General features: G+C 41.6%; 2 protein-coding genes across 2 annotated transcripts; one reads left to right on the top strand and one right to left on the bottom strand.

Annotated features, from left to right (window-relative positions):
* Positions 1–4536: 4536 nt before the first annotated feature.
* On the bottom strand, positions 4537–7035 carry LOC311499151 (protein c-Fos-like). Its single transcript, XM_084560024.1, has 4 exons — positions 6785–7035; positions 6113–6328; positions 5450–5557; positions 4537–5265 (listed from the first exon to the last, which is right to left on the bottom strand). The coding sequence occupies exons 1-4, from the start codon at positions 6911–6913 to the stop codon at positions 4561–4563; spliced, it is 1158 nt and encodes a 385-aa protein (XP_084416150.1). The 5' UTR covers positions 6914–7035; the 3' UTR covers positions 4537–4560.
* Positions 7036–10906: 3871 nt separating this feature from the next.
* Positions 10907–13413, top strand: fosab (v-fos FBJ murine osteosarcoma viral oncogene homolog Ab). Its single transcript, XM_084559764.1, has 4 exons — positions 10907–11279; positions 11681–11908; positions 12019–12126; positions 12240–13413. Exons 1-4 carry the CDS (start codon positions 11148–11150, stop codon positions 12912–12914), a joined length of 1143 nt encoding a protein of 380 aa, XP_084415890.1. The 5' UTR covers positions 10907–11147; the 3' UTR covers positions 12915–13413.
* The last annotated feature ends 1194 nt before the right edge of the window (positions 13414–14607 follow it).

Raw genomic sequence — 14607 nt, 5'->3', positions numbered from 1 at the left:
GTGCAGGCTAGGACACTCAAACAGACAAGATCCATCACTTAAAATGTAACTAATTACATATATTCCAGCGCTCTGAAGTGTTTTCGTTCATTCTGGGCGATTAGATATATGGTCAGTTTAATGTTGGATGTGGTATTATGGCAGGAAATACTTTTGCGTAAAGGTCACCAAACTTCATAGGATAGTAATGATTATAGAAACCAAACCATTTTCACACATTCAACTGACTTGAATCAACCAGAAAATTGCCCCAGGAGGTGAAAGATGGGTGTGTTGTACCTTTGTTTATGTGTTGGTTACATGTGTTCATACAGTTCTGAACAAGTTGTGCTAGTTTCCATCAAACTTCAGAGTGAAATATTGCACTTTTTATTTCTCTGCATTTATTTTCACAGCCAAAATATTGTTTAGCTAAGATCGCTAAACAATATTTTATAGCAGATTGGACACTAATGCATCAGTATCCAACAATGATGATTTGGCTATACTGAGTACTTTTACCTTTTATGTACCTTTAATTGACTGATACCTCACAGCAAGAAGGTTCTGGGTTTGATTCCATCTGGGCCTTTCTGTGTGGAGTTTGCATGTTCTCCCTGTGTCTGCATGGGTTCTCTTCGGGTACTCCGGCTTCCTCCCACTGTCCAAAGACATGCTCATTAGGTTTATTGGTGATTCTAAATTGGCCATAGGTGTGCATGTGAGTGTGAATGGTTGTCTGTCTCTCTGTGTTAGCCCTGCGATAGACTGGAGACCTGTTCAGGGTGTACCCCGCCTCTCGCCCGATGACAGCTGGGATAGGCTCAAGCCCCCCCGCGACGCTTCACAGGACAAGTAGTTACATAAGATGAATGAATGAATGAATGTATCTTTAACTGCACTCAGTAAAAATCTGAATGCCTCATGTAGTTTTACATGGTGATATTGTTATTTTCCTAAAATATATGAAAGCTTTTTCCACCACTTTTTTCATTCTGTTTCAAGATTTTAGGGGATAATAATGCATATTTATGCATATACTTCTCTACATTTGATACCAATGACTGTTACTTTGCAGATTTGGATTGTTCATGAAATATGTTCCTTTATAGTTTGAACAATGCAGATCTAACCTTTACCAGCTTGCAACAAACATTTCAATCCCCAGTCCTAATCTTTTCATTCATTCATCTTCTATACCCGCTTTAGTCCTGTTAAGGGTCGCGGGGGTCTGCTGGAGCCTATCCCAGCTGTCATCGGGCGAGAGGCAGGGGTACACCCTGGACAGGTCGCCAGTCTATCGCAGGGCTAGTCCTAATCTTTAAAAAGGTAAACTAAAATCTTCTTCACGTCTCGCACAGTTGGGCTGCGACTTGCTGTTTGGATGGGAACAGCTCTGTGATATTTTATAACTGTGAAACTAACTACGGAGGTGAGAAGCATCCCGCTGCTAAATACACAGAGTTTTATGGAACAAGTGGACAGAGAGTGAGTCAGGAGACATCAGAACTGTTGACAGACCCGTCTGTCATCACTCTAAAATAGCTGTACACCAAGACATCACGCACACATGGTCGATAGAAAAAATGTTGCGAAGTATGGTGGAAGAACAGGTTCCTCAAAAAGTATTAAAAGGATTTTCAGATGTGGCAAGCTAGATCATTATGTTGAAACAGCTGCAAAGAGTTTATCATAAATCTCATGAAGTTGCTACCAAGTAAAATTATTATTCAAAATTGTGTAATTTTAGGATTGACAATATTTCTTGTTTAATACCTTAAAATATGATCAGATTACTGTTGTGATTTTTACAGTTTTATGGTTTTGCTCTGCAAATATCACTGTTAAAAAATAAAAAATAAAATTATAAAAAAATAAACCAGATATATAAACTCACTTGCCAGTTCATTATGTTGACGCAGTGTAAGAGCAGTTTTCACTACTGTGTACCCTGGCAGGTATAAACTGGCAGGTAAAGTGTAAGTTATGAATTCACAATGACTTTCTGTATTATGAGGAGTCTGTCAAAAGTGGTCGCAAGCTTTAAGATGAATATTTTTTCTTGAGTCACAGCGAGAAGGTCACCGGTTTGAATCCATGGGCCGGCTGGCCTTTCTGTGTGGAGTTTGCATGTTCTCCCTGTGTCTGCGTGGGTTCTCTCCAGGTACTCTGGCTTCCTCCCACCATCCAAAGACATGCTCATTAGGTTCATTGGTGATTCTAAATTGGCCGTAGGTGTGAGTGTGAATGGTTGTCTGTCTCTTTGTGTTAGCCCTGCGATTGCGACTGGCGACTGGCGACCTGTCCAGGGTGTATCCCGCCTCTCGCCCGATGACAGCTGGGATAGGCTCCAGCAGACCCCCGTGACGCTTAACAGGACTAAAGCGGGTATAGAAGATGAATGAATGAATGAATTTTTTCTTGAGTTTTCTATCTTGCATATATTTGGATTTAATCAAATTTTCAAATTACTACTTGTGCAGTGTAAGAGGCTGAGGCATGCGTCTTTAAGCATCTTAGTTCACTTTGATTCTCCAATTAAAATTGAGGTAAAGTCTTAAATATCTAATCTAAATAATGTTGCATAATCCCAACTGTTGTTAGTATTTGTCCTATAGACAACAGATGTACTGAAAGGTGTGCATTATTTTATCTGCTCCACCACTCATTAGATGAATGTGTAGACATCAGTGGCAGAGGCAAGGACCTTGAACAAATTCCGCCACCCTCTACACGACACCATAGTCAGGCAGAGAAGCTCGTTCAAAGACAGGCTGCTGTCTCTGTCCTGCACCACAGACAGGTCCAGGACAGAGACAGGCCATAAGACTATACAACACCTCCCTGTAATGAACCAACTGGACTGTGATTATAGGTATATAGTTTTATTTTTATTATTACATTGTTATTCTATTTTTTATGGGATGAAGCTACTGGACATTGAATTTCCCTCGGAATATATAAAGTATCTATCTATCTATCTATCTATCTATCTATCTATCTATCTATCTATCTATCTATCTATCTATCTATCTATCTGTCTATGTTGTTTGCTCGTTGTCTCCCCCTACCGGTGACAAGAAAAGCAAACATGAGACCTGAGACACAAGGGGTCCGGTACTGTCATGCAAAAACGAGTAATATACAATCCTCTGGGCTTCATGTGGTTACATTAAGTGCATCCAGTTTGGTGTTGAAGGAACTATTATACATAATTTACTCACTGAAGGCCGAAACCAAACACTCTGTGGTCATTATACCCTCGTTTGCTTTTCCGAGAAAGGCTTTGGCACTGCTTAATTATTTACCAATTATCACCAAGCACGTGATTCCCGCTCTGCAATTGATGGGAAAGTTTCATCTGTTTACTATAAACAACCTTCCTTCTCGCTCCTGTTTATATATTTTTTTTATTCTCTCCGTGTCGTTGCGCCAGCCCAGAAATTGGACACCGGTTGCCATGGAAACAAAACAACTGCAGTTACCCAAACATGGTCATGACGGAAGTGAAACAACAAGCGCGTGTTGACGTCAGGCGCAGCACGCATTGACGCTCTGCGCTGCGTCGTTGCCGTGTACAGTCTATGGTGGAATCGGATTCCCTTCGCCGTGACAAAAGTGGAGCAAAGAGGGAGCCGTGAATAAATAATTAACCTGCTGTTTCTGCGGCTCCCACTCATTTTAAACACGATTCACACCTTGGCTGTAGTTCTTTATGTAATCCTCGGGCTAAAAATAGGGATCTTTTACCTTTATCTTTATCTTTTACGGATGATACTGGGGTGAAAATTATATTTTGAAGGTTTAGCTGTTTAGTGAGCATCACACCATCTTTATTAGCCGATGGACCGATGGACCCCCCCCTGAACAGTTTAAGGACCTATCTTTATCTGTGAATGAAGAACAGTGGTGGAAGTAATGCGACTGAAATCCCATTGTGGGATAAATGAGGATTATTATCTTAGATTGTCCATTTAAGTGAATTTTAGTGACTCAATGACTCAATGAACTCAACAACAACAGCGGCAAGAAATGATTTCTGGTTGTCTTATTTTATTTCCAGCATAATTCAGTTTTTGCATTTGCATCGTTTTTTGATAAGTAAAAAAATAAACTATGTCATAAAATACATCTCGATAAAATACATGGCATGATCTTTTTTTTTTTTTATGGAAAATTTTTAAAGGAAGAGGACACCTTACAGCAAGATGTTACACCTACACGCTACATATTAGTAACCCTCTATTTCCAGTTGTTACAACACAGCTTTGTTACAGTAACAATGTCACACACACATTAAGATACTGAGCAGGATTTAATTTCACAAAAACACAGGGTGCTGTCTCTTCTTGGATTACAGATGACTTGTATTTGCATGCATTTTTGATACTCTCGTCTCCGACAGTTGTAGTGACAGCATGGAAGAATTCAACCCTGTTACAGTCACAGAAAACACATCATATACACAACCTCTGATCTTACACTACATCAAAACTCACATGACAGAAGATAATTTGTGAGAGATCATAGCTTGCTGGCTGGTTAGAATACAAATACTGTTGTTGCATAAATTCTTTGCATTCACAAGGCCAGAAGTGTTGGTGAGTTAAGACTATCTTTCATTAACTCAGACGCGCTGGGGCTGCCTTTGAGGCTCTCGCAGCCCTCAGCCAAGGAATCAATCTCAGAGTAATTAAAGGAAAACACTGTGCGGTAATTGCTACAAGTGGGACTGGAAGACATGACTGGTGTGCTCAAAGATTCAAGGTCGTTTGCCACTGACTTGTACAGGGTTTCCCAGTCTGAGAGGCAGAAGGGGCCGCTCAGGTCTATGTCGGGGACAGAGGCGGCTGTCTCACACGTCACTGCCATCTCTAGACTGGGAACCAAATCATCCAGGTCATCTCCTTTTAAGTCCTCCATGTCCTCCTCTTCTGCACTGGAACACAGGAGGATGTTGGAGTTCCCCAAAATGGCTGCAGCAGGGATGCAAGGGACACTGTCCATGTCTTGACCAATAGGGGCTTCTCCAATTGTAGTGTTGCTCTCTGGGGGTTTTCCATTCTCTAAGATGGACAGCAGCTGCGGGGAGGCCGGAGGATCCTGCAGCATTGTGTTAACATCATCTTCATTGTCGTCCTCCATGTTGTCATTCTCATCACCTGCAGGGAGTTTGCAGGATGGTTTGTGGGAAGCTAAGGCGTCCTCCAGTCTCTCCTTCTCCTTCAGCAGGTTGGCTATCTCCGTCTGGAGAGCTGACTTCTCTTCTTCTAGTGTGTCAGTTTCCTAAGAAGGGACACAACATGAAAAAAATATTTGTATGAGCAAAGCTTGAATTTACCCTGTGTTTCTCTGCCATAATCCTTGTTTTGCTCTTTAATGACATGTCACATCGTGTATGTCTCCAGCTCTGGGGTGTGCGTCTATCTCCTGTGTGAATGTACATGATTTCATAAAACGGCATACTCACAGCTTGAAGGGTGTCTATCAGCTCCCTCCGTCTGTTACGACACTTTGCTGCAGCAATTTTGTTCCTCTCCCTTCTGATCCTCCTCCTTTCCTCCTCCTCTTTGGAAGGCTAAAATCAATCACAAATAGTCAGTTTAATGGCGCATCCTGCTAATTCCTGCCATATCGGCAGTTGGCTCTTAAACACCATTTAATTTGCCAAAAAAAGGAAGAAAAAAAATCTTCTTGGCAGAGTATGCTGGGAATACTGATCTAGCCGGTGCAGACTCTCAGCTCAGGCGTTAAAATGCTGCACCACAGGCACGGTCTAGTCAGCTCACGTGAACGCGCTTTTTCGCAATTCCCTAATCCCATTCATATACAGTACTCCAAAAAGTAGCTGCACCAATTAAACATAATCAGCTCCCGAATTACTCCATGCAGTAATTGATCTACTCCCTATATTAATTTTATTAACAAAAGCAGATGTCTTCCTACTTCATCCTCCCCCAGTTAAAACATCGCGATATCTCAGTTAACCTGAACATTAACCTGAATCGTGGGGAGGAGCTGGTTTGGATATCATTGAAGAACAAAACAACCTCCTTGATTGCTTGCTTTATTAACTAGCTGTTGATCGATTCATTAAGAGTCAACCAGAAAACCGCCCTGGTCTCTTGCATACCTGCTCCTTTTGCCCTTTCCTGTTGCAGTGTTTCGCCTTAATTGCACCTGCCGGGGAAGCCGACTGGGTCGCGGCATGAGTTTTGGTCTTTGCACGGCCCGACGACGGGGAGACAGATGTGATGACTGTCGGCTGCACCATCCACTTTAGTTCCGGCGATGTTGAGATTGTAGTCACAGTCGGAACAAAGGGTGCTGCTGCACAGATCTCAGTATCCTGCAAAATTCCACATCACAGAGACATGCATGTGGAGCCAAACATTAATTTGGCGCATCTGAATCATGGCTGACCTTTACCAATGTTTAAATGGTACATCAATCATTTGGCTGATAAATGTCATAGGAGACAAATCTATCAAAATCGGCTATCGTGCTTATCACTCACTGGCAAGTCACCACCATCACCACTGTAGAATAAAAGGTCACGACCATGACAGTTTAAAGTATATTACAAAACATAATTTACAGATTTTCTACACGAAGATACGTTTCAATAGAATCATTTACATTGCTGGACAGTAACCATGTGAAAGAAAACGTAGTTTCTTGAGATTATACTTGAAATTGTGAAAGAGTATTTGATGACCTGTATTAATCTTATGTATCAATTATCCGGTAGTATTTCGTTTTTTGTTTTTCGGTGATGTTTTTTAAAGATCAGATCCCGTTCTACCTTGGCGCTGTCCACTGATGATGAAAGCGAGTCAGGAGGATGCTGGCTGCACCCAGGGGTGTCCCCGCCAGGCGATGCTGTGCTGCAGCTGGACGACAAGTCGAGCTCAGTGTTGGAGTCTGGACGCATTTTTTCCTCTAAAATCGCTGCATAAAAAGACGAACTCGTCTTTCTGTTCCAAGTTTAAAAAATAACACGATCCCTGAACGCCTACCTATATTCCATTTGCCAGGTTTATAACTGTACAGATAGTGGAGAGGCCCGCCTTTTATAGTGAGCTGGAATTTTATGAATGAAATCTGTGTGGTGAGACCAAACCATTTCACAGAGGGAGATGTGATGTTAAAAAAAATAGTTGATGGTTTACTGTTTAACATTTAAATCCAATAAATGTCTGAGTAACAACACTTAACAATCACTGCATTTAAAATGATCTTATTTAGTCAGACATTATAAAAAACAGCGAACATGGATAGGGTAACACCCCTGCATGAAAAAGGTGCCCACTGCCATGAATGAACTACGTCACGTCATGTATGCAGCATCTGCATCCTATACATCATGTTCCCGTTATGTCCTCATATGTTCTCTACATGTACTTTGACGGTATTTGGGCTTTTATGTTGCCAGAAATGCTTTTAATTAGAAGCAAGGTGATGGTTATGCAGTAATAAACAACAGCCTATTAAACATGGCTCTGGTGTTTTATTACCCTCCAAAGAGCACAGACTAAAACAAAGCTGATGCAATGATGTCCCTACTATTATTTGGCCAGTGTTGTGAAATGCAGCACTATTTAATTAAAGCTCCCAGCAAACTGTATGATCATTTATGAGCTGCTAAATGAAGTGTCACATAAATATATACGTATATCTATCACACTGCCTTTCACCTGCCTCTGCACATGAATAGTGCTCCAGCAACAGAACTGTCGCTGTAGTAAGGCAGCCAATCGCCGAATGGACCGGTCGAACCATATATGGTGTTTCCGGTGGAGAAGGGCTGCGCCGTGGTGCACCGTGAGCGCGCAGACGGACGTTTGGCTGCGTGTGGCCCACTCACTCACAAGCGGCCACAAAAGAAAGCGAAACACGCACTAAAAGGCTCGTCATGTATAGTGACAAGAGCGTCATTAGCTGCCTCTTGAACGACCCACAGAGGCGTCACTTGAAGGAGGTAAACCTGCACTTGACCCATTTTTTTTTAAGTACGAGAAGAGCTTTTATATGCTCATCTGTAATCAAATTCATTATTAGTGAATTCAAGATGCTTTTCTTCAAGTAGCCTTTCACTAATTGGTTGACTTGATGGGTGACTTCTCTGTAGATTGTCAGTGAGAGAGCAGCACAGTGTTTGTTCTACCACAAATTCACCAGTTGATGCAGTTTATCGGAACCAATTACGTACACATTGTCCCCGCATATATTCATTCCTATAAGAAAGGGGTTCTCTATAGGCTGCACATGCTATATTTAGGCTTCAGATGACCTCACAAATCCAGTGAAGGGAAAGGGACGGGTTGGTGAATAGAGGGGGGCTCTCCACTCAGAAGGGCTGCGCTCCCGGCTGCTTCCCGGTAGTCACAGCCCCCTTTTCTAGGCTTATTTACCGGCACATCAGTGGATGGTCACTGACCCTATTCAGTCGCAGGAGGCCCAAAGAACAGAATAGTTCAAAGGTCGGACATAACATTACGCACCTCTCACCACAGCTCAAAGACTTGTTTTCTTCAAAGCAACCTGAGCGTGAATGTGCACAGACTGACGGAGTCTATTTTTAGACTCGGGGACATCAGCGTTCAAAGTTCATGTAAATTAGACAAACAGATCATTTTGTTAAACTAACCATGCTCCTGTCAGTTAACACTACAGTTTCTAATAATTTTAAAAATAAACTGGATTCGATAAAATGAGAAAAAATAAATAAATTAACAATGGAAAATCATAATGGCATAAAAATAGCAAGTATAACTCACTACTTTTGTGTCATTTTTATTTATCCTTTTCGTGTTACTGCACGCTTCCTGATGCTGACTTTTTCATTTATTTTGTGGTCACCAACTAAAAGAAGCCTACGAGCTGCTGATCTACTCTCACTTTCAAAGATCTAAAAAAAAAAGATTAACAAAGTTAAACAAATAGTCCCACTCAGTGTGGCTGATTTGGAAGCTTCTGTTCCTGCCAACTAGTCAAACAATCCACAAGGTAAACGGCTTGTTCGGTGTCCTGTTTCATTCCACTGCTAAACAGCCTGAGAGTCACGAGACAGACAGAGCTCTCACTCTTCCGCTATTTCCTGGAACCGTAACTTTCAGTTTACGCGCTGACGCAATGACGTGTTGTGCGGATCCTCTCCACTGGCGACGAATGAGAAGTCGGTGTCGATTTACTTTGTTGAAGTGGCGGGCCTTTACAACACAAACGATCTTTGTTGCTATGCAAAACGATGGCGTCACTGACGCGAAGGGGTTGGGCGTTGCTATGGCGACTAGGAATGTTCAACAAAACACGAACGCGGGAAACAAAACACAAGTCTTTTAACCTGAATAGATGCACTTTGACACAATAACACCATTATTCACGTTTTATATCTCTATTAATGGCAAGTGACCGCGAAGAATACTTTTTATATTTAACCCATATATCCCTAACCCTATCAGCGGCACAGCCTGTGTACTTTCCAAGGAACTGCTTAGTAATAAGCAACATTCCTCAAAGAAATCGCAAAAAAATAGCAAAACTTAACTTTGTCTATGTTTGAATTCACCATTGTAGCTTGAGATCTAATGTATTTTCCCATTTATAGCTCCTTATAAATGCAAAACGACAAAAAACTTGTCAATAAAATGTTGCAGACAGATTAGGTCACTGAGTTACATTGCTTTCTAATTTCCTGCTTGTTAACATCAAAAATGTGTTGTACAGTTCTGGTGTGGATTAGGGTGTGGATGTGAATGAAATGTTGTAAAGCACTGCAGTAACTCAGGTGAAGAGCAAATTAAAGTCCTAATGCTGGCTCCATGTCAACCTTTATTACATGGACTCAGTTCATGTCATTGTCTAAATCTCAAAGGAAGTGGAGGATTCCCTCTGTCTCAGGGGAAGACCTTTATGAAAAAGTCGGTCACACCTGAGAAGAGCAAGAGCTGTCGTGGAAAAGTACAAGCAACAAACCAGTTATCTGCTTGCTCTGCAACTATAAACACACCCTTTCCTGGATTGCAGGCAAATGGTACAAGCCCAGCCTGAGGGTGTAAGACACACGTAACAACTGAGGCTCTGACATGCCTCTTTAATGTTGCTGGTGTATGTTTATATAGGCAAATGAGTTATCCAGTACACATTGCTGCATCAACACAAGCTTAACAATAGTCTAGTTGTTCAGTTAAAATGAAACATTAGATATGTATAATATGTTTATCTTTAATATTTCTATTCATTATCTAATGCTCAACTTGCTGTAACTATTATTCTTTGCACACTTTTTTATTACTTGGCTAGAGTTTATGTGCTGACAGGTAAATTCTAATCTAACAAGATTTTCTGAAACTTGTGTAAATTCGGTTAACAAAAGCTCTAATCTATAAAAATGCATACAATTATACCTGAATAAAGGGGGTAAAATTAAGAATAAAGAGTGTTTAATAAGAGCGTTGTAATGACTTCAGGGAAACAAATGTCAAAACAGCTGTACCAGAGGTGTGCGTTTGAAAGCGTTTGTTTGATACATTTAGTTCACAACAGACGCATATACTTGTTTAATTTTATCATTTCGTGTTGTCTGATGTGTAGGGTGCACTTTTGCTGTTCTTCAGTTTTCACAACAGCCTCTTGTGTTTGTTGTTTGAATACGTCATTTCAATGTATTTCCCATCAAGGACCGCCCCTTTTTACAGGATGCACCATATTTGGAAAATTACGTATCGGGGATCCCGTTCTGGAATATTCCATTTTGAGGGTGAGTTCGAAAAATATTTTAAACTGCTGTCTAGTTTTCGCCATTAAATGTTGCAAACAGAGTATTCGTGTTTAATATTTAATAGATTTAAAGAAAGTAAGCGGTAGTCGGCGTTGTTAATGGGTTGTTGGGGCAGTGTTTTGGTGTTTTCCTGATCGCGGTGTCGGGTGAAGAGCACTCCCTGTTGCCGACGTCATACGGCATGTCTCGATTTCCTATAAAGGCGGTCCAAGCCTTCAGAGTTGGCAGTCTAACTTTCAGTAGCACAACAAGGACAAGAGGAAAAGGACCGATAGCAGCGCTTTAAGTTTCTCACAAACTTACGAGAGGGATTTCCTCATCTCAAGTTTGCATTCCCACGCAGTCGAGTTTGTTTGGATCTTACTTCTTCATTTTCTTGGGAACGATGATGTTCACCGGTTTCAACACGGAGTGCGATTCTTCCTCCCGCTGCAGCACCGCTTCACCGTCCGGAGACAATCCTTACTACCCATCACCAGCGGGATCTTACTCCAGCATGGGATCTCCCCAATCTCAGGTATGTGCCGTCATAAAACATTTATTACAATATAACTAGCCATGTATTGTTTGAATTGTTGTTGCAGGGAAGAACTTATTTAGATAAATCTAATGGAAAATTCACTCAAAAAGTTAACAGATAATAAATATAGACTGTCTGACAAATAATAATAAGCCATGACTGGCCGTGCTTGAAATAGCTTGTTGACCTGCGCTGCATACAGTGCAAGGCAGTCTTCATTCATCCACCTGGAAACTCCATAGAGAGAGTGTAACGTCATAGTTGACATCATAAGGATATTTTTAAACCGTCCAGCTTTTTATAGACCCTCTGTTTCATTCATAGATCTCTTGCATCGCTGCAACCCCCTCCTGAAATCATACCCAACGTTCTGACGATCTTTGCTTTATTTCTTCTAGGATTTCACTGACCTGACAGCATCAAGTGCCTCCTTCATCCCCACTGTAACAGCCATTTCTAAAAGCCCGGATCTGCAGTGGATGGTCCAGCCTTTGATCTCCTCAGTGGCACCTTCTCACAGAGCTCACCCTTACAACTCCAGCCCCAGCCCTGCCTACTTAAGAGCAACCATGAAGTCTGCAACATCCAAGTCTCACAGCTCTACCAAGAGGGGTAGAGGTGAACAGGTAATTATCATCTAATCAATATACCTCAAGCGTTACAAAACAAGTAGTAAATTACATTTTATAGTGCACTATAGAGCTGGAGTCTTAACCTTTTCTTCCATTTTATACAGATTTCACCTGAGGAGGAAGAGAAGAGGAGAGTTCGCAGAGAGAGAAATAAGCAGGCAGCAGCTAAATGCCGCAACAGGAGGCGAGAGCTTACAGACACTCTGCAAGCTGTAAGTATCCCACCAGATTTACCCTCATTCTTCAAAATTACTGCCAGAGCTAATAGCAGTGTTGTCCGACAGCCAATTAAATGCCACTTCCTCTTTTTCTCTCTCCCTTACAGGAAACTGATCATCTAGAGGATGAGAAGTCCAGTCTGCAGAATGATATTGCCAATCTGCTCAAAGAAAAGGAAAGGCTTGAGTTTATTCTGGCTGCCCACCAACCCATCTGCAAAATCCCATCAGAGCTGGACACGGACTTCCCAGTGACCTCCCTCTCTCCTGTCCACGCTTGCCTCTCCTCCGCCGTGCCCTCCCAGCCCCAGACCACCATCCCACAAACATCTACTGTCACTTCCAGCCAGCCGACTTTCACCTCAACCTCCAACTCTATCTTCTCCAGCACCAGCTCCATCCTGTCCACCGCCACAGTCGCTGACAGCACGGTCAAAATGACAGATCTGGAGGCCTCCGTCCTGGAGGAGTCTCTGGATCTGCTGACAAAAACGGAGATGGAGACCGCGCGATCAGTGCCAGAGGTTGACCTGTCCAACTCCCTCTACACAAGTCAGGACTGGGAGCCTCTTCACGCCACAGCCGGTTCCAATGATTTTGAGCCCCTGTGCACACCCGTCGTGACCTGCACCCCAGCCTGCACCACCTACACGTCTTCATTTGTCTTTACCTTCCCAGAGGCCGAGACCTTCCCCACTTGTGGCATTGCCCACAGGAGAGAGAGCAGCAGCAATGACCAGTCCTCCGACTCCCTCAGCTCACCAACCCTGCTGGCTCTCTAAAGACTCTTCCAGACACGAAACATTTCTTCCTATTAAGCACATTATTTCTTACTGTATGAGATAAGTGCGCAGATCACAGGGCTATGGAATGGACTTGTACCAGGAAGCAAATTATTTATGATTTTATCTGCCTTTATCTATACTTGCCTATTACACCAATGTAGCAAGTTATAAAGCATGTTTCAACTAATACCACTTAGTCGTTTTATTAGTTTCTATATGATTTTATGGTGCTAGATAACAAAAAGACTTGTTGTATATTGATGTGTTTTCAGAGCAATAGCTATAATTATTATTACCGATCCAGTTTATTTTCTGGTTATTGGAATGTGAGAGTATTAATGTAGTGAACTGTCTGTGACACTTTAAAAACTGACGTGCTTTGTCTTAACCATGGTCTGAGTGGTCTATCTAAGGTTTTCTGTGAAAACATTAGTGGTTTTAATTTATGAAATTTTCAATTTATTTTTTTACAGAGAGAGTAAAGACGAATGTTGTTTGTAAAATGTGTAAATAAAAAATAGTAATATTTAAATTCAGTAATTTGTTTGGTTGAATTTGTGTTATTATTTGCTTACTATTTGTTTATTTATTTATTGTTTTGATTGATCTTGAGCTGCAGTGGTAAGCTTTAAAAAACGAAAAAACTATTGAAACAATCTCAAAATTCAGCCTGTATCAGAGATAGCAGTAATTTTCCTGCACCTCTACCAGCTCTATTTATTGTTCCGTCTGTTGCCAAGGTTAACTTTACGTCAGGGCGCTTACGTCAGTGCGTTCTTTCCATTTTTTTAATTTGCAAGCTGTGCGCGTTGACGTCAAACTTCCGTGCCCAAATATAGAATTCTACAAGGAGTCGTTGCTGCCGGTTCTTTCTGCCAGCAGAAATGAGACGTGCTGTACGGCCATGGGTATTTTTTTTGCCTTTATTTGTTGTTAGGGGTTTCTCTGCAGGGAACGTCCGTCTGATACATGTCATGTCTGTCTGAAAAGAGGAAAACCTCCTGCTTCTCTTCCATAGTCGAGGCCACATGCTTCTCATTTCTTCTTGCAAGACAGCACACACAGGCTACAACAGCTTACAAGAGAAACTTGCAAGAGGAACCGAAAGCAACGTTTAAACCACGATATACGTAGGTCTCATGTATGGCGTTCGCTCGGAAGATTCTTCCCAAAACGGGGACGCAAAAAGACGCAAATGTGAGTTACAGCACGATACGAGAAAAAAAAAAGTCCTCCTAAATAATTCATCAAGGCCCATACAACATATTCGGCTTGGTGTAGACTAAATGGACTTTGACATGCAGACAGTCAGACGTAGGTGTATGGTGTCTGCAGGGTGTTAGACAGTCTAAATTGGCCTCTTGGGTCCTTCCCCAAGTTGGTCCAAGATTAATATTGATCAAAAAGATCTCATGAAAATTCTCGATTTGGAAGATAGCAAAACCAGGATTTTAATTTTCAAACAATCTTGCGTGATATTGGTTGTTTACGCAAATTTAGACGGGATGCAGAGAAACACCAAGTCACATACACTACACATTAACGACAATAGTGAAAATGAATGCATTTTGATTTAACAGTCCAGTCCTGAATGCTCATAGTTATACTGTTGAGTTTATGTTTAAACAGCTTAGGAAAGGTAGTAATTCAACTGTCCTCTTTTGGAGGAACTGAGCTTAATTAAACGTTA

The sequence above is a fragment of the Chelon labrosus genome (assembly GCF_963514085.1).
Source record: "Chelon labrosus genome assembly, chromosome: 14".
NCBI lineage: Eukaryota > Metazoa > Chordata > Actinopteri > Mugiliformes > Mugilidae > Chelon > Chelon labrosus.
The sequence above is the reverse complement of the archived record's forward strand: the minus strand, read 5'-3'. Positions and strand labels throughout refer to the sequence as shown.